Raw genomic sequence first — 25957 nt, 5'->3', positions numbered from 1 at the left:
ATGCGCTATAATCCAAAATCGATCTAAAACTGGAAATGCTTTTTGTTACTCTGATATTTTTTTATATCCTTTTTTTAAGTGTATTCCATTGTACATAACGTATAAAAATAGCGATGTCAGAATATGCTTTGTTGGAAATCAAAAAAATGTTTACATTATTAAGATAAGTATGCTGTTTTACTCAAGTAAAGTAAAAAGTAAAGAAATTCCTTGACTGGATGAATCAAGAAATTGCCTACAGAGAGCCCCCTTTGAAATAACATTTCTTCTCAACTGCGTATTGCGATCAGAAAAATGTGATTTTCTGGACCATTTCTGGGAAGAAATTTGCCACGCATTGAGATAGGCGATTCCTTTCCTTGTCAGTAGCAAACCAACCTTTAAGCTGGGTATGCTGTTCCGTTCAAGAAAAGTAAAAATGTCTACGCAAGAAATGGTCAAGAAATTTTCTACAGTAAGCTCCATTTAAATTGACATTTCTTTTCGACTGCGTACTGCGATCAAAGAAATCTCGCAAGAAATTTTCCACGCATCGAAATAGGCGATTACTTTTCTGTTAAAGGACCTACTTCCCATTATGTTTCAAGGTGAAGATGAATCGAAGCCAAATCTCAAATTTTCAAGAGCACAAATCTGGAGAACCAAACATCCGTTTGAGCTGAAAACATAATCGCCAGCTAGTGACCAATCGATTAAGCTTTTAGTTCAAACGGATGTCTGGTTCTCCAGATTCGCGCTCTTGAAACTTTTAGTTTTGGCTTCGATTCATGTTCACCTTAAATAACAGATGAATAAAATAAATTTATTTCAATTACTTTGTTCACAGTTGTAATCTAAGCTAATATGGATTTTCACCACAAAGCTAAGCTCTCGATTCACTTTTCACAGCTCTTCCATTGTGCAATTCTTGTTGAAACCAGGCCGCTATCGGCACACATCGTTAGAATTCCAATTTTTTGTAACTGATTTTTAGCATGTGCTAAAATTAGAGGGTGGTCCTTTCAGTTTTCTCGAATTAGTGAGGGGTCATATACGTAGAACTTTATTTAGAAAATCATGGGATATATGGATATATGGGAATATGGAACATATCACGTGAACAAATACCTATGGTTTATCAAAAATGGGCTTTTTCGCTAACCGTTTAGTTAGCTGGCGTAGGAGGGGTCCAACAATTTTAGAAAACCTTCATGACCTTCTAATTTCAGCATACACTAGCGATTAGTGACATATAATTGGAATTCTAACGATGTGTGTCGATGGCGGCCTGGTTTTGCTCAATTATAGCGTAAATATTGCACCGCAATACGAATTTAATCATAAAAGTTACTGAGATAAATAGTACACCATTTGTTAAACAAAATAGTCAGCAATGTTTGATATTTGAATATATTTTTAATTTCATGTGTATATACATAGTTTCATGTTGTGATTGTTCCTATTTGATTAATTCAAATTTATCTTGTACATTTCCTTTCCTGAAAGGCATTCTGTTCATTTTCGCTGCGTAGTTATATTTTATTCTCATTTTTTTTTTGATTTTTGGTATCTCTTCGAATACTTTTGCTGCTTAAAAATCTAACACATTTTAAGTACTTAAAATATGTCTTCCTCCTTATATGATTGTTCAAACGTATTTCAATGTTCGAATAAATATATATTTCGTTGATTTTTTCGAGTAGTAACGTGTTGTTTGAATTGATTTAATAAAGTCATCAATTTAAAGGTCACATACATAGTGTATTACTACGTAGTTCAGGGGGCTACGGATCAAGATAGATTACGGGTGAATTATTATTGATATCCTAGCCTTAAACGTTGCTTGAAATCGTTGCCAATTTAAGGAATATAATTGAACAAAACGATATCTATTGACAACTAAAGGGAAACCTCAATATTATCAAAAACACGTGTGATACGTAAAATTGCATCTCCTAAAGTACCCTGTTTTCCACATGTGATACTCCTGACCACGGTCCACGCGTATTCTGTCGAATTTAGTGTTAATGCTAACCTCTGTGTCAAGGTGTTAACATTCCAATATCAAGGTTAACACATATTTTCTAGCGTGACATATCAATTAAGTTATCTTAATAATGCAGGGCACCACACCTCATATTCAAGATTTTAAAAATTTTAGCTAAGATTTATATAATTAAGCGTAACAAAATTGTTGTATACTCTGAAAAAATGAGCGCATCCGATCAAGCTGCAAAAAATGTAACTTTATCATCACTAAACAATCATGTTTGGTGCCGTCCATTCCTTTGTCGACACAATTTACAGCCCAGAAGCTGGATGTAGAATTTACTATAGTAGTGACCTTTATCAGAATGCTACCACACCCGGATGCGCTATCGGATATGGTAACATTGAATGACGGAAATATTTTTTTGTACATCTACCTTACATCTATAAAATTTCATTTGTTTTATTTTCTAAGAAAGTTTAAAAATGGTGAACTATTTATCACTTGTTTGCATTGTTCTGAAATTTTGACTTGAAATTCTTGCGTTTTGATAACACTAGGATGAAAAAGTTCCAAACACACAATGTATCTAAAACCGGCCGGTTTCGGTAGAAATGTCATAATTTTTGAAACCACTTTAATTAGAGTAACTAATCTGATATATGTGCGAAGAATATTGATGCAAAATTTGAGCCAAGAAGCTAATGAAGTTGCCGAAACTACACAAGTTACCTTCGCGGTCGTCCATAAACCACGTGCTCACTTAGGGTGGACACACAAATTTTAAATGTTCTGTTTGAACAAAAGACTACAACCCAAAAAAATGACCACGTGGCTTATGGATTGTCTCTTACCTAAAGCTGCTAAGATGTACTCAGAAGAGCTCCAGTGAATCTTTTTAACACATCATTGTCCTATCCATCCTAGCATATTCGTATCCTAAGAAAATTGAGTTGTGTCTAGTACCTTGGCATCATTCTACTATATTAGGACAATTAAAAAGTCGGCTCCTTAGAGCGTATTATGCAATTGAGCTTCGAATAAGGCCTGTATTTGAAAAAAAAACTTGGACACAAATATGAGCACGTGTGTAGCTTTTGATCGTGAGCTTGAAAAAAATTCCTCAGATACCTGATCGATCCCTTGCATATTTGAAGCATTCAACAAAAGTAGGCATTGAGTAAATGGAGTACCAAGTGTGCATTTTATGAAGTTTCTGATTTTGTATGGGATTTTGACGTTTACTGGTCTTGATGTTTTCTAATTTCATGGAAGAGTGAAAGCACATAGTGAAAGAGAGGGATGGATTTTCGTGCAAAGCCCCATAACACACACTTTATTCAGTTGCTCAGCTGTGCGGATCTCGGCAAAAGAATGAAAATTAGCCGAGCTCAACTGAGTGTGCAGTATGGGAAGATACTAAAATATCTTAAAATTACCAAAAACACAAAAGTGCTTATTTGATGCTGAAATTTCGTACAGCTCATATATGCGATATTGCCAGAAAAAAATCTGATAGAAATTTCATTATTTCATTACATTACGAGGCTCATATATAATCTCAATGTGACTGTTATGCGGTTACCATTGCCAATGTGACAAAACATTTTGGTATTTTTTTTTTCGAGTTTTCTAGAACAATCTCACAGAGCTCAGTAAGTGGATCGAAAGTGTTTATCATTTGATGACCCTGCATGGTATTCGTGCCTATTCTGCGCGGCGTGTGAGGTGACACGAGTCGAATGAGGTGACAATTGTCGACTCGCTCCCATTTGATTAACATTAGTCGTCTCACGTCACCCGAGGTGAGAGCGACTCGTCTCGACTCACACGCCGCGCAGAATAAGCACAATTAACTCGAAATGGTAAAAAATGTCAAATGTGACTAATTTGCAGTTATTGGCAATAAAGTCAGCTCTCCCTTACTCGACATTTTGTAACACGATATTTTCCCTAATCCGATGGAATGTGCAGTCCCTTCAATCTAGCATACTTTGATCTCTCTCGTGTTTATTCTGCGCGGCGTGTGAGGTGAGATGAGTCGAATGAGGTGACAATTGTCGACTCGCTCCCATTTTATTAACATTAGTCGTCTCACGTCACTCGCGGTGAGAGCGACTCGTCTCGACTCACACGTCGCGCAGAATAAGCACATCTATGTAATCTGTTCTAGTTTCCTGCAACTTTATATCTATCTAACTCGAAGTTTACATGAAAAGTTTCATACACCCTCCGAATGTTAATAGATTTCAAAAATTTTAACTATGATCATTGTAAAATTAAGGTTGACAACCCATTTAAGGATGAAACAATCTGAAGTTTTTCAAGATTGTTCAAAAAGTGTTGCTTAGTATTCTTTAATTTTTAACGTTAAAACTATTATTTCGAACGCTTTTTTAAAATTAATGTTTTAAAGCTAAAATTGAAACTGAAAACTGAAAAATATGTATTCTGCATCTCGATACCTCCCTAACTCGATGGTCCCTTCAATACCGATTGAAAGAGAGTTCACTGTATTTGAATTCGTATGCACAATGGTCCCTAAGTCACTGCAATTTTTCGTTCCATATTTAGATAAGTGTAATACAGTGTGCTATGCCAAATAAAAAGATTTAAAATGAAATCTCCGGTACTGGTCTGGATAGATAACGAAAATCTACATTTACTAAAACTCTAGATCTATATAAATGTTTTGGAAACTTATTTGAGAGAGGACCATCATAGTAACTATGAAATTTTAACTCTAAAACAGACAAACAGCACTTTGCATACTTTCCATCGACAACCGTTACATGATATCGAGTCATGTAACAGCGACTCTTGAAGGTTAACTATTTATGATTGATGCTGAACAATACCTATACCAAAAAAGTGGGGCTACTTTCCAAAGTCACCTTAATTCGTATAAGTGTACTGAAAAATTGCAGCTGACGGCGCCCGAATTGGTATGAGCTGCGAACCGATCCCATTTCGCTCCTTGACGACCATGTAATCCCTGCCGTTGATCATCCTCCGTGATGCACCGCTACCACTGTCAATACTGCTTCCAAACATGCTTCCACCGCTAGCATGGCGGCTGAAAATCTCCGCATACGGCGGCGGCGGTGAATCGCCATAACCCATGGCCTTTGCATTCACATAGGTAACTCCATCGGTGCCACGGTTCCGGGCAGCTTCCGACTGTTCTTTGTTCAGTTTGCGCTCGTTCAGGATGCGGAAGAACATCTATAGGAAGACAACAAGAAGAATATTGTTAACGGCCTACTAGAGCTGTGATCAAGCAGATGTAGTTACCTCCGAAACGAATACAGCAATTGCCGTGGCAAAGCCGGTCAACATCACCAAGTATGTCATGACCAAGTCCCGATTCTTCAGCTGACGCTCAGTGCCTCCTAAGTTCTGCGGACAGATCTCGGCCTTGGGTAGATTCTCCAGAAGCTTGAATTTCACCAAGCCTCCTTCGACCATGTTGAGTAGTCTGCGTAGAACGAAGAAATGGTTTATACATGGCGTCTTTGTTATACTTTTAGTAGAACTTACTGTGGATCAAATAGCGTGTTCCAGCGTGTGGTATTGGGATAGGCAAAGGCGCGAACCCGTTTCAGGAAAGGTGTTGTAGCCGTTGCAAACGGACAATGGCTACGTTCGTTGATGGGGTTCACCTTGCGCCGAACGAGGTAGTCTTTGTAAACCAGATGTTCGATGGCCGGTCGATCCCGTACGTAGACGTAGTTTTTCTTGGACACCGTTGTCATCAGGATGTCGCTATCGTTCAGGTTGGTTGTGAACTCCACCAAGTGTTTGTCCACCAAAAAACTCAACGAGTTCAGGGTCTCGTCGCTCTATGAAAACAGCAACTGTTAGGAAGGGGGCAGGGGATAAGGTTCGGAAAGGTTGTCTAGGCTGACGTGCATTGATTTATACCTTCACCAATAAGTTTTTTTGTCTAACTGCTCATGGGTGTGTGATAGACCCAATCGAAAATTCTATTTATTTTTGGTCTACGCCAATGGCGAACACGTGTAACCACTATAGACGGCGAGTTGTTGATTTTTGATTTCAATAAAGAAAGGCAGACACCCCGCTTTTCTATTCGTAACAGTAGAAATCTCGTACCAAAGCGACTAGATTAAATATTTACTATGTTCACACGGTATCCAAAACGAGGGTTCAATTTATGGGCGCTCATCAAGCGTCGAAAGCTCGCACCAAGTTAGATTGATCAATTATTAATTACATTTCACGTCGTGAGCAGGTGCAACTACAACAGTTCGATCAATTTGTTCTTGTGCTTGTTTTACGACTCGGCGAGCCCTCCTTACTCTTTTTTAGGAAAGACCAACCTTTTCGTCAGATTTATGGCGGGTACTTACGTTCTTGATGGCATACTCGATGGCGTTGCCCCGGATGGTGACAAATTGTTTTTCCTTTTTGCGGACATCTTCGGCATTGTTGATGGGCAGCGTGAACTTGGACAGCGTCAGGAAAGCAGTCAAATTGGCCGTGTAGAACGAGGTGAGTATGGTTATGAAAATCCACCAACTGGCGAAAAGGATGCGCGTTGAATCTGGAAAAAGATTCAATTGATAAATGGTTAACTATTTTATTAATTCATAAAATAGTAATAGAGTGCAGAACGATGATTTTTACAGCATAAGTCGTACACTTATCCAACGTGGTTAACGTTGGGCAAATTTTTCTATAACATCGGTGTTACTGAATCGATTTATATTTAAACTGCCAAATTGATTCGCCGATATAATCAAAATCTTTGAATTGATGTTTTTGAATCGAATTGGAATTAAAATTTATGAGATTTGAAATGAGACCAAATGCATTTGCATTCGATTTTAACATCTTTCGATTAAATCAGTTTTCAAATTCAGTTGTTAAGATTTGATACTTCAAGGTTAGTACAAAATTCGATTCCTTTTTCATAACCTCATTAAGCAATATTTAACGATTTCAACAAATTGAATCGAATCAAAAATCAAATGAAGAAAATCTATTCACCCGATTTGAGATGATCCAAACATCGATTCAAAAAATCTTTTGATCGGAATGAAAACATCGATTCATATTCGCCCAATGCTAGGCATGCTAAATTCAATACTTACAACGAATGCTGTACAAATCATAATCATATTAAGATGCGTACAACATATTTTTTTATTTTATTTTTCATCGTAACAGGCTGTTTTTTTATTACGACAATCTGTGATGAAATGGTCTAGTTTCCTTCAATGAATTATGCAGTGCCGTAAGAATAATTACATAATGCTTTCAACTACGCAACTCTTTTGAGTTGTGTAAAAAACCATTGCATAAAAATTTTCAGAAATTGCGTCAAAGCGGTCTATTAACGACTTTAAGAACATAACAAAACGCAAATTTTCATGCAAAAATATTGATGATATCTATTTTAGTTCAAAAGTTTTTCTGCTTAAAATCCTTTGTTCTTCAAGGCATTTTATTAGAGTTACAAAAATAACACATCTGTAGTTTTTTGATATAATATACAATTTTATTTTGTCTTTTGAATGCCGTCAAAAGATTTTTTTGTTTGCCCCAATCAGAGATATTGTCAATCAAAGTAGGCATGTTTTTGAGAGAAAAACAACAATAACTACCAAACGGAAGGAGATAGTGAGTTTCTTCACTCACGCAAATTACGCATTTTTCAAAGCTCTAAAAGTGTTTCATAGACTACTTTGATTACTTACTTTACTTTTGCTGGCTCTACGTCCTTTAAGACATGACCTGCGTCACAATGTTACGCCAACTAACTCGGTCCATGGCTGCTAACCTCCAATTCCTCGATCGCCCCACACTTCCAAGATCCTGCTCCACTTGGTCGAACCACCTAGCTCGTTGCGCTCCCCTTCGTCTTGTACCGGCCGGATTTGAGGTGAACACCATTTTTGCGGGATTGTTGTCCGGCATTCTCACAACGTGTCCCGCCCATCGTACCCTTCCAGCTTTGGCGACTTTCGTGATACTGGGTTCACCGTAGAGTTGCGCAAGCTCGTGGTTCATTCTTCTCCTCCATACGCCATTCTCACATACTCCGCCGAAGATCGTCCGAAGCACACGTCGTTCAAAAACTCCTAGCGCTTGCAGGTCCTCTTCGAGCATTGTCCACGTCTCATGCCCGTAGAGGACTACCGGTCTTATTAGCGTCTTGTACATGGTACACTTAGTACGAAAGTGAAGTTTACCAGACCGCAAGGTCTTGTGGAGTCCATAGTAAGCACGACTTCCGGCGATGATACGTCTTCGAATTTCTCTGCTGCAGTTGTTATCCGACGTTATCAATGATCCGAGGTAGACGAATTCGTCCACCACCTCGAACTCATCCCCGTCGATCGTCACGCGTCTGCCTATGCGAGCTCTATCGCGCTCGGTTCCTCCAGCCAGCAGATATTTCGTCTTCGACGTATTTACCTTCAATCCAACCCGATCTGCTTCACGTTTCAGCCTGGTATACTGTTCAGCAACCACCTGGAACGTTCTTCCGACAATGTCCACGTCGTCAGCGAAACAAATGAACTGGCTGGATTTATTGAAGATCGTGCCCCGCATGTTGAAGCCCGCCCGTTTCATAACACCTTCTAGCGCAATATTGAACAGGAGGCAGGAAAGACCATCGCCTTGTCGAAGTCCTTTGCGTGTTTCAAACGGGTCCGATAAAGCACCCGATATCTTCACACAGCACTGTACACTATCCATCGTTGCTTTGATCAGTCTAGTCAGTTTCCCGGGAAAACCGTTCTCGTCCATAATCTTCCATAGCTCTTCGCGGTCGATGGTATCATAGGCCGCTTTGAAATCGATGAATAGGTGGTGCGTAGGGACTTGATATTCGCGACACTTTTGGAGGATCTGCCGCAACATAAAGATTTGGTCTGTCGTCGATCGCCCGTCCACAAATCCGGCTTGATAACTTCCAACAAATCTGCTTGCCAGTGGCGATAGACGGCGGAAGATGATCTGGGAAAGCACTTTATAGGCTGCATTAAGAATGGTGATCGCTCGATAGTTCTCACATTCTAACTTGTCACCCTTTTTGTATATTGGGTATATTATTCCCTCCTTCCACTCCTCCGGTAGCTGTTCTGTATCCCAGATCCTTGCTATCAATCGGTGCAGACAAGTGGCCAACCTGTCCGGGCCCATTTTAATAAGTTCCGCTCCAATACCATCCTTTCCAGCTGCTTTGTTGTTCTTGAGCTGTTTGATAGCATCCTTAACTTCACCTATTGTGGGAGTTGGCACGTCTCCCTCATCCGCCGTACTGATGAAGCCATTCCTCCTGCTGTCTAGATCTTCCTCCTCTGCGCCGTTTAGGTGTTCATCGTAGTGCTGCTTCAACCTTTCAATCACCTCACGTTCGTCCGTCAAGATACCTCCATCCTTATCCCGGCACATTTCGGCTCGCGGCACAAAGCCTTTGCGGGATGCATTTAGTTTCTTGTAGAACTTACGTGTTTCTTGAGAACGATACAACTGCTCCATCTCTTCGCACTCCAACTCTTCCAGGCGGCGCTTTTTATCCCGGAATAGATGGGTTTGCTGTCTTCGCTTCTGTTTGTATCGTTCCACGTTTTGACGGGTGCCTTGCTGCAGCATCATCGCCCGCGCTGCATTCTTCTCGTCCAAAACCGTCTGACACTCCTCGTCGAACCAACCGTTCCGTCGATTTGCTTCCACGAACCCAATGGCACCTTCCGCTGCGTTGTTTATGGCTGCTTTGAGACTACTCCAGCAGTCCTCAAGAGGGGCTTCGGTGAGCTCTCCCTCTTCCGGCAACGCTGCCTCAAGGCTTTGCGCGTATTCAGTTGCGACTTCGGGTTGCTTGAGTCGCTCCAGATTGTACCGGGGCGGGCGTCGGTACCGAATGTTGTTCACAACGGAGAGTCGTTGGCGCACTTTAACCGTCACAAGGTAGTGGTCCGAATCGATGTTTGCGCCGCGATAGGTTCTGACGTCGATAATGTCCGAGAAGTGCCTTCCATCAATCAAAACGTGGTCGATTTGTGATTCAGTCTGTTGGGGTGATCTCCAGGTGTACCGATACGGGAGGCTGTGCTGGAAGTAGGTACTACGTATGGCCATGTTTTTGGAGGCGGCGAAATCAATCAGTCTAAGGCCGTTTTCGTTCGTAAGCTGGTGAGCGCTGAACTTCCCTATAATCGGTCTAAATTCCTCCTCCCGGCCAACCTGAGCGTTGAGATCTCCGATAACGATTTTGACATCATGGCTTGGGCAGCCGTCGTATTCACGTTCCAGCTGCGCGTAGAAAGCGTCCTTATCGTCATCGTCACTTGCTAGGTGAGGGCTGTGCACGTTGATTATGCTGATATTGAAGAAACGGCCTTTGATCCTCAATTTGCACATTCTGTTGTCGATTGGCCACCACCCAATCACGCGCCTCTGCATTTCACCCATCACGATAAAAGCTGTGCCCAGCTCATGTGTATTGCCGCAGCTCTGGTAGATGGTATAACCATCCCTATACGTATGTACCGTCGACCCTTTCCAGCAAACCTCCTGCAGCGCTACGATGTCGAACTTGCGGACCCTCAATAATTCGGAAAGAATGCGGGTACTTCCCAAGAAATTGAGAGACTTACAGTTCCATGATCCGAGTTTCCAATCGTTAGTCCGTTTTCGATGCCTGGGTCTATGCCGATTGTTCCGGTCCGAATTTACATTGTATGCTTCCTGTACTGATGGTTTTTACGGCTGGCTTGTAAGGCCTGCACCAACCCCCTGTCTCGCCGGAGGATCATCGTGCACAGCACTGTTTAGAGTCCCACGCTGGCACTAGGACGATGATCAGCCGCTCCTAACATGGAGAACAGACGCTGTTTTGAGCCGCCCCTAACATGGAGAACAGACGCTCTGATAAGCTACACCCTCAGAAGAGAGGAGCCCCCCTTCCCTGTCAGCATACGACCAAGGTTCCACCAGGGTTGGTTACCCGATCTTCCCTACGGTTACTCGTATCCCAGGCGGCACCACGGGGAGGTAGGGATAGGAGTTACTGGACAAGAGGCTAAGGACCACAAATGGGGTCTATTTTATACCTGCAGGTACGCGAAGTACCAATGGTACGCATTGTCCAGTCATTTACCACCCAGACTACTTTGATGAGAAATTTGAATTGAAAACTCTAGAGCCAGAAAACCAGTTTAGTTCGGACCACCCTATGTCACCGTAGGAAAATAGCTCTGAATCGGTCAATTTGAGAGATACAAAAAAACTTTTTTTGGCAAAGTTGCTTGAAATTGAGCGGTCTACAATTTTGCTGAAGCATGTATAGTATAATTTCTACAAATAAGAAAGTTAGTTACACAATTTGGGATGGTACACAAATTATGTCACGCTAAATTTGAACTTTTTTGACCCCCTCCCCCCCTCGGAGTGTGACGTAATTTGTGCATGACCCCTTTCTATGAAAATGTAGTCCACCCTAATTTTCAATAACACCTAACAAAGGGCTTAACTAATCCAAACAGCTTTATAGAAGACCATTTTCGTCTAATTTTTCATTCTAAAGCTCAAAATGCATCTTTCCGCGTAAAACTGATTCCTGGACCACTGTGCAATGTGAATTCACAACTATTTTAAGTATTCAAGAGACTAAAATGGTAGTAATATTATGCGTCAAGTTGTCGTGTTGAATTGAAAAATTGAGCACTTACACTCAGTAAAATTTACTAAACTACTAGCTAGAAACTTAACGACTAAATCTCCAAATCCCAGTAAAATATTGATGAAATTTAGTAAAATTAGATTATTTATAACTTCAAAAGCTAGTGGATCTTTTGATGACTCTTGGGCAGTTTCAGCTTAAGGGGGCAGGATCCGTCATTGATTTCGGAATTTTCAAAAGCAGTTTTTTCGTTCAAAATCAAGAAAATTTATAGGAAAATGTGTTCACAGTATTCTATTCTTCAACCGAAACACAATGAACATATTTTCATCGAATATTTTTTAGTTTTGTACGGAAAAACTGCTTTTGAAGTTTCGATGATGACGATGATTACGATGACGGAGCGTTGAACGTTAAGAACCACTTTTACAAAACTTGAATGTTAGTAGCAACTGATACAATGCCAATCGATCATTGGGACAGTTTGTTCAAGTTAATTACTCCCGTGCATAAGTTTGGGTTCACCCCCTAAAAACATACAAAACTGTTCAGTCTATATATCTCTCTGACTACACGTCCAATTGAAACTCTCTAAGCCGCATTCGAAAGGCAAAGAGTTATTCTTACTTCATGTTATTTTTTCAAAAACATTTTTTGAATTTTGTACACTAAATTTTTACTTAAAGTTGTGACATTTTTCAAAAAACACACTGAAAAATCAAAGCTAATTTCATCAGCATAGGATCAACCAAAATTTTAAAACAAGATATCATTAGAATAGTAACCTTATATTCTTTGAACAGCCCTCACTTTTTTTTGCGGAACACTCTGAAAACTAGTCAAAGTCAATGAAACAGTCATTCAAGTCATCGTGCAAAAGTTTGAGTTCACTCCTCAGTATGGTGTATCGTGCAAAAGTTTGGGTTCATTCACTGAACGGTGGGCTTAAGTTCAGTCAGAGTGGACCAAGTACACATAGTCCATCAGACAATAGTTCTATCAGAGGTTTGGATTATGATTTTTCATGCTTATCACTTCACATTAAATTATTTGAAAGTAACACAAAGATGTGTAAAAAAATTGAACCAAAATTTAAACGACTTCAAAATCTACAGAGCGTTAGACTTTACACCCATTTTTCTTAAAATATGAAAATGTCACTTGGTCCACTCTGACTTAACGACGGCCAAATATTATTAGATTTTTTTTATGTAGGGGCTTAGCAAGGCCAATCTTAAGGAACCTTTGTTTGGAAATCAATTATTGCTCATAGGTGTTTTTTGTGCGTCGCCGGATTGTAAGTTTTTTATCCGAATTTCGCGTTTTGTCAGAAGTGCACTTCTTGTTTTTTCCTGTGTCGCGGAAATGACTTCAGTCGAGGATTACCAACTGGTGAGCTCGTTTCATGTATGTGATACTAAATTCGGTTTTTTATTTACTTCAAGGTATTCCACTAAACAGCTCGAAGTTTTATTACCCGTATTTCTGTTTTATATAAAAAAGATACACGAACCTACCAATTCTTTTTTTTTTTATTTACAATAAATAACATTTAACCCGTATAGGCCTGAGTGAAAGCAAAAATACTAAAACCCTCACCGCTCAACGTATACTTAACGAATTCAAATATTTTTTGTCAGTTCTAGTTTCTAGAAGTGGCCAGAGAAACTCGGGAATACTCCTGTAGCCGGAGTTATTGCAGTGGGTTACTGGGTCGAGTCGGGTAGAAAAAGGCAATATTTTGGGACATGCCAAGTTATCCTTATTTATTTCCAATGGCAATCATTTTAATTTGCATAAATAATTAAGATCTGATATTCAACATTCTAAATGAATAGTTTTCCACCATTTAGAGTGTACCAGATGCGGTCACTTGGACCTTATGCCCTGAAGAACCGGCTCTAGATTTGTTAGGTACTGAACCGTTTAAAATCTCTAAAAGTATAGATCGAACATAATAGTTCACTGAAATGCGTTCCCATAAGCTTGGCACAGATGTTAAGATACTAATTGTGCACTTTATCATAAATTTGAGGCATTCCGGTGACCCGAAAATGGTCATTTGTAGGATCTACCAAATGCAGTTGACATAATTATTCAATTTTATCGATTATCAGAAGGTTTACGCTGATGCGATTTTCTTAAAACTTCTTAAAAAACAGTGATTCACTGCAATAACTCCGGCCACAGGAACATTCTCGAGATCCTTTGACCACTTTTAGAAACTAGATATGTGTACGAGTATACTGACAAAAAACAATTGAAATCCGTTAAGTATTTGCTGACCGGTGAGAGTTTTAGTAATTTTTCCTCCACTCAGGCCTATACGGGTTAAACCCTCTACAGGCAGCTTTATTTTTTACCGCTAAACATATATTCAAATCGCGATAGCTTTTTTGTTTCTCTATATTTTGGAACCATTTTTCCACAAGTTCTCAAAAAACTCTTCTAGTTTAAAAATCCGTATCGATATTGATAATCTGAATTTTAAGATATTCCGATGTTTCTTGGGAACCAACGTGCCCGTATAAAATATCTTTGGCGGCGATATTGTTTTACTTCAATTTATCAAAAAAAAAAAAATGTCGGAATGTGGGCTATATAATGTTGGATAATAAGGAGCTACTCAGAAAAAATCATACAAATCGGTTGAGTAGGTATTCTTGGAGATATCTGAGCATTACGATATTATGTTTTTTCGAAGTTTTCAAGATCTTTGTTTGACAAGCGTTGTACCAGACACATAAATGTTCATAACTCAAAAACTGCTGAACAGAATTACTTCATTTTTTCACAACATATTCTCATTAATGTACCGAAGAAATAATGTACGATATTCGATAAAAATCATGTAGCCTTAGATATTTACATACGTGGCAACGCGTCGGTCCCTCAAGGAATTTAGGAATATTTCTGGATCCAGGTGATCAATGATCAATATCGACATAGATTCTAAAACTAAAAGTTTTTTAAGAACATCTGAAAAAAAAATGGTGCTAGAATATCGGAAAACAAAAAAGTTATTGCGAATAAATATTTTTCGTTGTGAAAAATGATGTTGCTAATAGAGGGGTTAAATTAGAGTTTCCATCCCGGGAAATGAGATTTTCCGGGGTTTCCGGTTCCCGAGAAATAGTTTTCAGTTTCCCGGGATTCCTATATTGCCCGGGAAGTTCCAATTAGTTAAAAAATTGAAAGAAGATTTTTGTTCTACTTCTTGGCATTAACGTCCCCACTGGGACAGAGCCGGCTTATCAGCTTAGTATTCTTCTTATGAGAACTTCCACAGCTATTAAACTGAGAGCTTTCTTTGCCAAAGTTGCCATTTGCATCGTGTGGCAGGTACGATGATACTCTATGCCCAGGGAAGTCAAGGAAATTTCCATTACTAAAATATCCTGGACCGACCGGGAATCGAGCCCAGACACCTTCAGCATGGCTTTGCTTTGTAGCCGCGGATTCTAACCACTCGGCTAAGGAAGGTCCCTCAAGAAAGATCATATGCAATTCAAATCTTCCGTGGGATTTATTTCATAGATTAAGTAGGCTTATGAAGTTCTCCATAGATTCTGTTCAATGTAACGATCACAATTTTGACCTAAGACTCTAGTTGGATCTTATTCTTGTGCTTGATTAAATTGATTCAATGTTGGCCAATATGATTTCACCTACAAACGATTTCTTAAGAAAAAGCTTTACTCTTAACTTTATTGCATGAACTTTTGTTTAATTTTCTAAGTCTTTTGTGTTATGAAGCCTCTAGTTAAAAACGAAGCCAAGAAAACCATGGACTGAGCGGAAACAGCAAGGACATCGGTAGAGGGGCCCCAAATGAGAAATAAACAATGAAGGTCAAGTATTAAGAAAGTGGGTGAAGTAGAGAGAAAGTTAGATAGCGAGGCTAGGCAAGAGAACAGAGAGAGGAAGAAGAAGAATAAGAATAATAATAAGAATAAAAAGAAGAATAAACAGGAGTGTAAAAGAGCTAACTCAATTGTTTTCCTGAATTCCGCGAAACAAAAGGGATAAGCATGCCGATCCTAGAGATGACGGTTTAATATGGAGTCTTGTTATCCGCTGGGAAGAATCATCTTCTATGAACTCTCCTTAAGCTGACTGTAGCTGCCGGTGATCAGCCGTGAGTTACAAGATGCAGAGGTGATCTCGGTCTCTAGTAGCAATGGACGTCATACTAACATTCCTTCCCTTCCTCGATGATCGTGGCTGGCAAAAATATTATTATTACTAAGTTTACATTGAAGATGGTATGCTACTTCCAACCTGCATCAGTTGATTCCCTGTACAATCCCTGTCCTGATTATTCTGGTCCATCACGAAGTTGAAACTACGAATTGTACGGCCCATAGTGGTTCCAAAGTTCGAAAAAGCGAGGTAAAAGTTCGAGCCCTGTATTATCTCATGAAAAAAAAAAATGTAAATTGCCTAAAACCTACATTGCTTTTTTAGGTGAAGATGCATAAAAGCTAAACCTCGAATTTTCAAGTGCACAAATCTAAAGAACCAGTTAACCATTTGTGCTGAAAATTTAACTCACTCGTGTTAATGACTTATCGAAAAAAAATTCTGCGTGAACGGTTGTGAGGTTCTCTAGATTTGTGTTCTTGAAATTTTCCTTGTTAGAGTCCGCGGCTACAAAGCAAAGCCATGCTGAAGGTATCTGGGCTCGATTCCCGGTCGGTCCAGGATCTTTTCGTAATAGAAATTTCCTTGACTTCTCTGGGCATTCAGAATCATCGTACTTGCCCCACGATATACGAATGCGAGAATGGCACACGGGAAATCTGAGTTGCAACTTTGGCAAAGAAAGCTCTCAGATAATAACTGTAAAAGTGCTTATTGAACACTAAGCTGAAAACCAGGCTCTGTCCCAGTAAGGACATAATGCCAAGAAAAAGAAGATCAAATTTGTAGAAGTAGATCTACTAAGAATAAGAAGTAAAATATACTTTAGCAATGAAGAATTATTCATTTTTTAATGTCTTTCTTTGAGTTCGACCATAAATTTGAATATTTAATAAAGGAATTCAATTCAATTTAACCTTGAATATCCCATAAGATATTCATTGCACTTAGTGCATCATTGGAAACAACTACATACGTGGCTCTCTGCGATGATCTTTCCATATTGTTCATCATAAAGCGTAGTTTCATATCCATTCCACCCGGGGTATCCTCTTTGCTAATGACAAATAATGTATGACTTCATTAAAGCAATTTCATCGATTTAAACAATTTGCTGAAGTTTACTGATATCATTCATGGAAAGTCATCATTATAAAACATGTGCATTCTGCCATCATTCCACTGCCCATGTGTTTACGCAATAACCCACTATTGTCAGCCCCCTCTATCTGAATGGGTGTCCCATCAGTTTACAATTGCAAAGTTACTCCCCGATAATCCCATTTGTGTACTTTGTAATTATCGTGGTTTTTCATTTTGCTTCTGGGTGCAAATAGAGGACCCCCTCGTTTTCCTAACCTCGGAATCGCACACACATTCGTAGCACGCGGTATCGCTTTTCCTTTAGGCTGGGCCAGTGGAATTTGACCTAGCAATTCAAGGCCCGATGACGTCGGGCAATAATTTACCAACATAATGGTTTCACAGTTTTGTCTGTAGGTTATGTGATTCGTATGAAAAGATCTACCCCAAACCGGGGTAAATAAATAATTAAGATCTGATATTCAACATTCTAAATGAATAGTTTTCCACCATTTAGAGTGTACCAGATGCGGTCACTTGGACCTTATGCCCTGAAGAACCGGCTCTAGATTTGTTAGGTACTGAACCGTTTAAAATCTCTAAAAGTATAGATCGAACATAATAGTTCACTGAAATGCGTTCCCATAAGCTTGGCACAGATGTTAAGATACTAATTGTGCACTTTATCATAAATTTGAGGCATTCCGGTGACCCGAAAATGGTCATTTGTAGGATCTACCAAATGCAGTTGACATAATTATTCAATTTTATCGATTATCAGAAGGTTTACGCTGATGCGATTTTCTTAAAACTTCTTAAAAAACAGTGATCCACTGCAATAACTCCGGCCACAGGAACATTCTCGAGATCCTTTGACCACTTTTAGAAACTAGATATGTGTACGAGTATACTGACAAAAAACAATTGAAATCCGTTAAGTATTTGCTGACCGGTGAGAGTTTTAGTAATTTTTCCTCCACTCAGGCCTATACGGGTTAAACCCTCTACAGGCAGCTTTATTTTTTACCGCTAAAAATATATTCAAATCGCGATAGCTTTTTTGTTTCTCTATATTTTGGAACCATTTTTCCACAAGTTCTCAAAAAACTCTTCTAGTTTAAAAATCCGTATCGATATTGATAATCTGAATTTTAAGATATTCCGATGTTTCTTGGGAACCAACGTGCCCGTATAAAATATCTTTGGCGGCGATATTGTTTTACTTCAATTTATCAAAAAAAAAAAAAAAAATGTCGGAATGTGGGCTATATAATGTTGGATAATAAGGAGCTACTCAGAAAAAATCATACAAATCGGTTGAGTAGGTATTCTTGGAGATATCTGAGCATTACGATATTATGTTTTTTCGAAGTTTTCAAGATCTTTGTTTGACAAGCGTTGTACCAGACACATAAATGTTCATAACTCAAAAACTGCTGAACAGAATTACTTCATTTTTTCACAACATATTCTCATTAATGTACCGAAGAAATAATGTACGATATTCGATAAAAATCATGTAGCCTTAGATATTTACATACGTGGCAACGCGTCGGTCCCTCAAGGAATTTAGGAATATTTCTGGATCCAGGTGATCAATGATCAATATCGACATAGATTCTAAAACTAAAAGTTTTTTAAGAACATCTGAAAAAAAAATGGTGCTAGAATATCGGAAAACAAAAAAGTTATTGCGAATAAATATTTTTCGTTGTGAAAAATGATGTTGCTAATAGAGGGGTTAAATTAGAGTTTCCATCCCGGGAAATGAGATTTTCCGGGGTTTCCGGTTCCCGAGAAATAGTTTTCAGTTTCCCGGGATTCCTATATTGCCCGGGAAGTTCCAATTAGTTAAAAAATTGAAAGAAGATTTTTGTTCTACTTCTTGGCATTAACGTCCCCACTGGGACAGAGCCGGCTTATCAGCTTAGTATTCTTCTTATGAGAACTTCCACAGCTATTAAACTGAGAGCTTTCTTTGCCAAAGTTGCCATTTGCATCGTGTGGCAGGTACGATGATACTCTATGCCCAGGGAAGTCAAGGAAATTTCCATTACTAAAATATCCTGGACCGACCGGGAATCGAGCCCAGACACCTTCAGCATGGCTTTGCTTTGTAGCCGCGGATTCTAACCACTCGGCTAAGGAAGGTCCCTCAAGAAAGATCATATGCAATTCAAATCTTCCGTGGGATTTATTTCATAGATTAAGTAGGCTTATGAAGTTCTCCATAGATTCTGTTCAATGTAACGATCACAATTTTGACCTAAGACTCTAGTTGGATCTTATTCTTGTGCTTGATTAAATTGATTCAATGTTGGCCAATATGATTTCACCTACAAACGATTTCTTAAGAAAAAGCTTTACTCTTAACTTTATTGCATGAACTTTTGTTTAATTTTCTAAGTCTTTTGTGTTATGAAGCCTCTAGTTAAAAACGAAGCCAAGAAAACCATGGACTGAGCGGAAACAGCAAGGACATCGGTAGAGGGGCCCCAAATGAGAAATAAACAATGAAGGTCAAGTATTAAGAAAGTGGGTGAAGTAGAGAGAAAGTTAGATAGCGAGGCTAGGCAAGAGAACAGAGAGAGGAAGAAGAAGAATAAGAATAATAATAAGAATAAAAAGAAGAATAAACAGGAGTGTAAAAGAGCTAACTCAATTGTTTTCCTGAATTCCGCGAAACAAAAGGGATAAGCATGCCGATCCTAGAGATGACGGTTTAATATGGAGTCTTGTTATCCGCTGGGAAGAATCATCTTCTATGAACTCTCCTTAAGCTGACTGTAGCTGCCGGTGATCAGCCGTGAGTTACAAGATGCAGAGGTGATCTCGGTCTCTAGTAGCAATGGACGTCATACTAACATTCCTTCCCTTCCTCGATGATCGTGGCTGGCAAAAATATTATTATTACTAAGTTTACATTGAAGATGGTATGCTACTTCCAACCTGCATCAGTTGATTCCCTGTACAATCCCTGTCCTGATTATTCTGGTCCATCACGAAGTTGAAACTACGAATTGTACGGCCCATAGTGGTTCCAAAGTTCGAAAAAGCGAGGTAAAAGTTCGAGCCCTGTATTATCTCATGAAAAAAAAAAATGTAAATTGCCTAAAACCTACATTGCTTTTTTAGGTGAAGATGCATAAAAGCTAAACCTCGAATTTTCAAGTGCACAAATCTAAAGAACCAGTTAACCATTTGTGCTGAAAATTTAACTCACTCGTGTTAATGACTTATCGAAAAAAAATTCTGCGTGAACGGTTGTGAGGTTCTCTAGATTTGTGTTCTTGAAATTTTCCTTGTTAGAGTCCGCGGCTACAAAGCAAAGCCATGCTGAAGGTATCTGGGCTCGATTCCCGGTCGGTCCAGGATCTTTTCGTAATAGAAATTTCCTTGACTTCTCTGGGCATAGAGAATCATCGTACTTGCCCCACGATATACGAATGCGAGAATGGCACACGGGAAATCTGAGTTGCAACTTTGGCAAAGAAAGCTCTCAGATAATAACTGTAAAAGTGCTTATTGAACACTAAGCTGAAAACCAGGCTCTGTCCCAGTAAGGACATAATGCCAAGAAAAAGAAGATCAAATTTGTAGAAGTAGATCTACTAAGAATAAGAAGTAAAATATACTTTAGCAATGAAGAATTATTCATTTTTTAATGTCTTTCTTTGAGTTCGACCATAAATTTGAATATTTAATAAAGGAATTCAATTCAATTTAACCTTGAATATCCCATAAGATATTCATTGCACTTAGTGCATCATTGGAAACAACTACATACGTGGCTCTCTGCGATGATCTTTCCATATTGTTCATCATAAAGCGTAGTTTCATATCCATTCCACCCGGGGTATCCTCTTTGCTAATGACAAATAATGTATGACTTCATTAAAGCAATTTCATCGATTTAAACAATTTGCTGAAGTTTACTGATATCATTCATGGAAAGTCATCATTATAAAACATGTGCATTCTGCCATCATTCCACTGCCCATGTGTTTACGCAATAACCCACTATTGTCAGCCCCCTCTATCTGAATGGGTGTCCCATCAGTTTACAATTGCAAAGTTACTCCCCGATAATCCCATTTGTGTACTTTGTAATTATCGTGGTTTTTCATTTTGCTTCTGGGTGCAAATAGAGGACCCCCTCGTTTTCCTAACCTCGGAATCGCACACACATTCGTAGCACGCGGTATCGCTTTTCCTTTAGGCTGGGCCAGTGGAATTTGACCTAGCAATTCAAGGCCCGATGACGTCGGGCAATAATTTACCAACATAATGGTTTCACAGTTTTGTCTGTAGGTTATGTGATTCGTATGAAAAGATCTACCCCAAACCGGGGTAACATTGATCAGTCTTTTTTTTCGACATGTCTTTAAGCAAAACGAATGCAAAAGTAAAGAGTATTAATAAGTATGACACTTAGTGATAGAGCTATTTTCGTTGGAATTGAGTGCATGTGAGGTTCTATATTCGAAATTTAAAAATTGTATGATTTTAGCATTTTTGAAACGCTTTCAAACAATCTATTCTACGATTCGTTGACGTTTTGAAGAGTTGGTCACTTATCGTTGATAGCCTAGTTATACTGCCCAGAGCAATTTTTCTATGGGACTTTCATTATGAATGGGGATGTTATGCGAGTATGGTCAGTATAGTAGAACTTGAATCCTGTCCTAAATCTCTTAGCGAAAAGCATTTTTACACTTTGGAGCTATTTTTCAAATCAATGTCAGAAATTTCCATATAACGCTAAACGCCTAGAGATATGCAACGTCCTATATCCTCCTATAATCCTATATTTGCATATATATGCCCATAGAACACGGGACCGCTTTGCGAAAATGGGCATTATGTTAATCGTAATTCATTCGATAATTGTTTTCATAATAATAAATAATTGTTTATATTCCTAAAACGATTGATTTTTGTTCAATTCAATGTTGAAATATGAGAATCAATTCATATGTATTCAGAAATATAATTTAATACATGTTTTTATAGCCATATAGTGGTGTTTATCATGTTTGTGTCAACTAAAACTATTTTGTAGGTGATTTTTTCCTTTAAATTCTGTACTGTGATGCATAAAATCTAATCCACGTTCTCTATTAATATTCTTCAATCCATTTCCAACTGCAATTATGTCAAATAGTAAATTAATTGTGGATTTCCATGTGTTTCTATACCCACTAACAACCGATTTTTTTCGATTATATGAAAAATTATACACGCTAACTTGAAAGTACTCATTTAATGGGTTCCTTGTACCCATTATTATGATCAGTATGAAGTTGTCAGAAAAAGGGTATTTTTCAATGACATAAAGAAGGGTACTTTAACCCCATTATGAAGTATCATCACCGGTTAAAATAATGGGTAAATATTACTCATGATACTTCCGAAACTCGAATAAACAACAAAACCGTCATTTTCAGATTTTGTTTGTTCCGACCAACCCCCCCGCGAAGTGACAGATAACGCAATTTTCACGTACCTACTTTCAACGTAAACAATGGGGCCATCCACTGCTGCCGGCACAATTTTTCACTATGGCAGATCGGAATTTTGTTTCGTTGTTGACGGGTGCAAAACAACGAATGGAATGACATGAAATAAGGGCGAGTCTGATATTTTCGTCTGCCAATGGAAATAAATTCAATAAAATCACTAAGTTTAAGCACCAAATGAACTTGTGAGCGTACCTATTCGTTCGGTGAAAAGATTAAATGACCTGTTAGTGCTTTTTTTTGCGGAAAAGTAATCCATAAGAAATTACTTACAATACAGCCTAACGGATTTGTGGATCGCTTTTATGCCCTCAAAAGAAAGCGCTGGCCGTAACATAAAATAAAATAAAATATTGTGGGCCTCGTGGCCGTGCGGTTAGTGTCGTTAGGCATTTAAGTGCATCGTGTCATGGGGTGTGGGTTCGATTCCCGCTTCAGCCATTGAAACTTTTCGTCAGGAATGTTTCTCGGCTGTGCTATTGGAGCATGCTTGTCCATTGTCTAGTGTTAAGTTACATTCCGTGCAACTAAATGGCTGAAAACGGTGTCGTTATCTTTCTATTTGAGATCGAATCAATTCGGAAAGTGATAATTTGTTTATTAGCAGTTTTTTTCTATGCGGATTAGAACACTTTTTCTCATACTCACCACCAGAGGTCTACACTGAGGCAAAAAAAACTTAACATTTTCTTAAGAAATAATTATGATTTGGCGCCACAACGATTTTTGTTGAAACTTTTAAGTTTTACTTATGATTTTGGTGAAGAATTTCAGTAATAAATTTCATAAGTCAATTAATGAATTTCGGTGATAAACGCAATGATTTTAACATAATTCGAATTATAAATCGATAATGTTATTCGCCTTTTATTTCAGGCGAGCTCAAAAATTGACATGTTTTGATAACATGTGATCTGTTTTCGATTAACTTGTAGCCAAGATCGAAAGCGGGGTAGTTCTTATAGCGATTGCTACGATAATTATTTCAAGTAATTGTTGTTAAAGAATTCAAAGCTCTCACTTATGAAACTTATGATCCCATTTTCAAAATGTTTAAGCGTGCAATGAAACCATAATTTGGCTGGTTCATAAGTCTTGATGTATGGAAAACCTAAGTATTTTTGCGTCAGTGTAAGTATCAATCAAATAAGCCTATGATCTAATATACGATGACGTCACGCTGCAACTTTCAGCGTGAAGAAAACCTTTACTGTGGGCGATGTATACAGAAAAATGAACGATTTCGTTGCACATTCATCCACGCATTGTTCATCCGGTGAACATTCGTGTTGGCGTGGATGTCATTTTATGTAAACAAATTTAGATCGGAAAAAATGGACAAGAAAAGAAGACCATTGGATGAACTATCCAGCTTTCAAAAAGCGGTAATGGCCGCCAAAAGTTAGCTTACTTTCTGGTAGGGATCCAACATATTGACGTTTGGCTTTGGTCCGGTCAATTGACTTGTCCACCGGTGTGATAAATTCACTCGGTTAAAAACATTTTACACTTTAGCGGGTCACGCTTCTAGATGCTTCCCACGTGTTTCGGTCAAGTGTCAAAATTCTTGGACTGAGTAAATTTAGTGCACTGGAGGATAAGTCCATATCAAGCGACCCAATCAAACGTCAGATCACTAGATCCCTTTTTGTAAAAGTGGTCTAATTTTTGGTGATATTAGCGTTCGTAAAAGCGGGATACTTCATCCAATAAGCTTATCTGATTTAAACTTAGACATCTGGTGGTGAGTATGAGAAAAAAAAGTGTTCAAATCCGCAAAAGAAAATGTACTGCGAGTTGATATGATCTTAGATTGATTTCAAGCTTATAACTACAGTCAATTTCCCATAAATTAATGATTATCGTTAATATCCAAGGGATGATCCAAATATTACGTAACGAAGATATTTGCCAATTTAAACCTCCCTGAAATAACAGGTTTTGTATGGAAAATTTCAATTTATTGTATGGACCAAAACACTTCAAAATATCCCATACCTCCCCTTGTTGTGTTACGTAATATTTGAGCGATCCCTAACAAATTTGTCTTACTTTGAATTGCCAAGTGGTCAAAAAAATAATTTCGTAAACAAAGGAACGGTTACTATAAGCATCTTACAGCATGCGGACCACATCACACCACTATCCAAAACTCGCTCGTGGGCCATACAAAATCTTCCCGATGACCGTACAAATCCTTTAATAGAATCGCTATTTGGTGATCACTCGTTTATAATGATGTTACAAATGCCAAACAAAAATTGTAAAACTTTGTTTATGTCCATCAAGCATAATTCTAGTTTACGCCCTATTTTGAGCACACCCCATGATTTCATTGAGTTTGACAGTACCACGGACCAAATTTTTTCGGTACATTGACGTTGTACTGCAGCTGTCATGATGCTCCCGGGTTGGTTCCGACCGGTAAGTGAGTGAATATCACGGAAAAAATAAAATTCACAGGCGAAAATAAATGGGTTCACCGCGAGAAAAAAAATAAATTCAAAAGAAAAATATTGAATACAAATAAATAAATCTTCTCTCTTGTTTCAGATATTTGAGTGACAAGCTCATGGCTTTCGTATACAGTCCACTATAATGATTTCCGGGATATATGGGGTAGTCCGCAAGATGGTACCTTTCGTGTAGGATTCCAGAGCGTTTAGAGCAGCTTGAGAAAAACTGCATTTGGACAAGGACTGAAATCCGAGAGCTCTTGCGATGTAAACCAAGGCATACCAAGATACATGAGTAATTTCAAATTATTAATAGGGAGACTTACGGCTTCGGCACCATTCGACTATTATCGGCAACCACATATTAAACGCCAAATATACAGTATTTTTCTATCAAAACACATCAGTGGAAACATTCAGATGATTCTTTGTTCTGCCCGCTTCCCGCTAGCGAGATTTCCGAGATAAACAAATGATATCGCCGGAGATGTCATCAATTCAAATGAGCACGCCACAAAATGGGACTGATTTGGAGCTGCCGAAGAGATTCACCCGCAGTTGTTTTTGGAAAGTTGCCGAAGAGATTGAGGCTGCCGACAATAGTCACACTGACAAGAGATGTTCGCAGCGTTGTAAAAACGTTTCCAAAAGTATTTTGACAAGTCTGTCGGTGTGAATCGATAGAGGATTGAGCAACGCATAAATGTAAATAGACAAACACGGAATTTGGCTGCTGATGTCTGAGAAAATTACGAATGAAGCACGGCATCGGCTTAAGCTGCCGAGAATACGTAAGTTCCCCTATGTAGTACGGTGTGAAATACGCGGAATAAATGCCTTTGCGTTGATTTAAATCGTTTACAAATTCTTTTCTGTATATTTCTGGAATTTCTAACCTCAAACCCCAGTAGCATTCATAAAATAATAGGGTTTTACTACCCATGTTTGAACCAAAGATCAAGGGTGAAAAATACCCAAATTGAAGTTCGAAGAGAATACTCTTTAATGGGTAAGTCGACTATACTCTTACTTTTTACCCTTTAATGGATACTTCCCAGTAAGCGTGTAGGTGCATTCAAAATGAATCGTTCGGCAATCTTTCATCTGCAATCGATAGCTAAGATGCCAG

At 38.6% G+C, this 25957-nt stretch overlaps 1 protein-coding gene and 1 long non-coding RNA gene across 2 annotated transcripts in view; one reads left to right on the top strand and one right to left on the bottom strand.

The window, feature by feature from the left end:
• Positions 1 to 4501: 4501 nt before the first annotated feature.
• The window catches only part of LOC5567895 (glutamate receptor ionotropic, kainate 2), a 37212-nt gene continuing 15756 nt past the window's right edge, over positions 4502 to 25957 (bottom strand). The window contains exons 3-6 of the mRNA XM_001651882.2: positions 6343 to 6536; positions 5510 to 5811; positions 5264 to 5447; positions 4502 to 5194 (exon numbers count right to left, since the gene is read on the bottom strand). Of these exons, the coding sequence (XP_001651932.2) occupies positions 4865 to 5194; positions 5264 to 5447; positions 5510 to 5811; positions 6343 to 6536 (1010 nt within the window). The 3' untranslated portion in view covers positions 4502 to 4864. The remainder of the gene's footprint in view (positions 5195 to 5263; positions 5448 to 5509; positions 5812 to 6342; positions 6537 to 25957) is intronic.
• On the top strand, positions 24758 to 25176 carry LOC110679623. The gene is made up of 2 exons (XR_002502652.1): positions 24758 to 24796; positions 24926 to 25176. It is a non-coding gene; the product is annotated as an uncharacterized LOC110679623 (long non-coding RNA).

Source organism: Aedes aegypti, chromosome 3 (genome assembly GCF_002204515.2).
Source record: "Aedes aegypti strain LVP_AGWG chromosome 3, AaegL5.0 Primary Assembly, whole genome shotgun sequence".
Taxonomy (NCBI): Eukaryota; Metazoa; Arthropoda; class Insecta; order Diptera; family Culicidae; genus Aedes; species Aedes aegypti.
The sequence above is the reverse complement of the archived record's forward strand: the minus strand, read 5'-3'. Positions and strand labels throughout refer to the sequence as shown.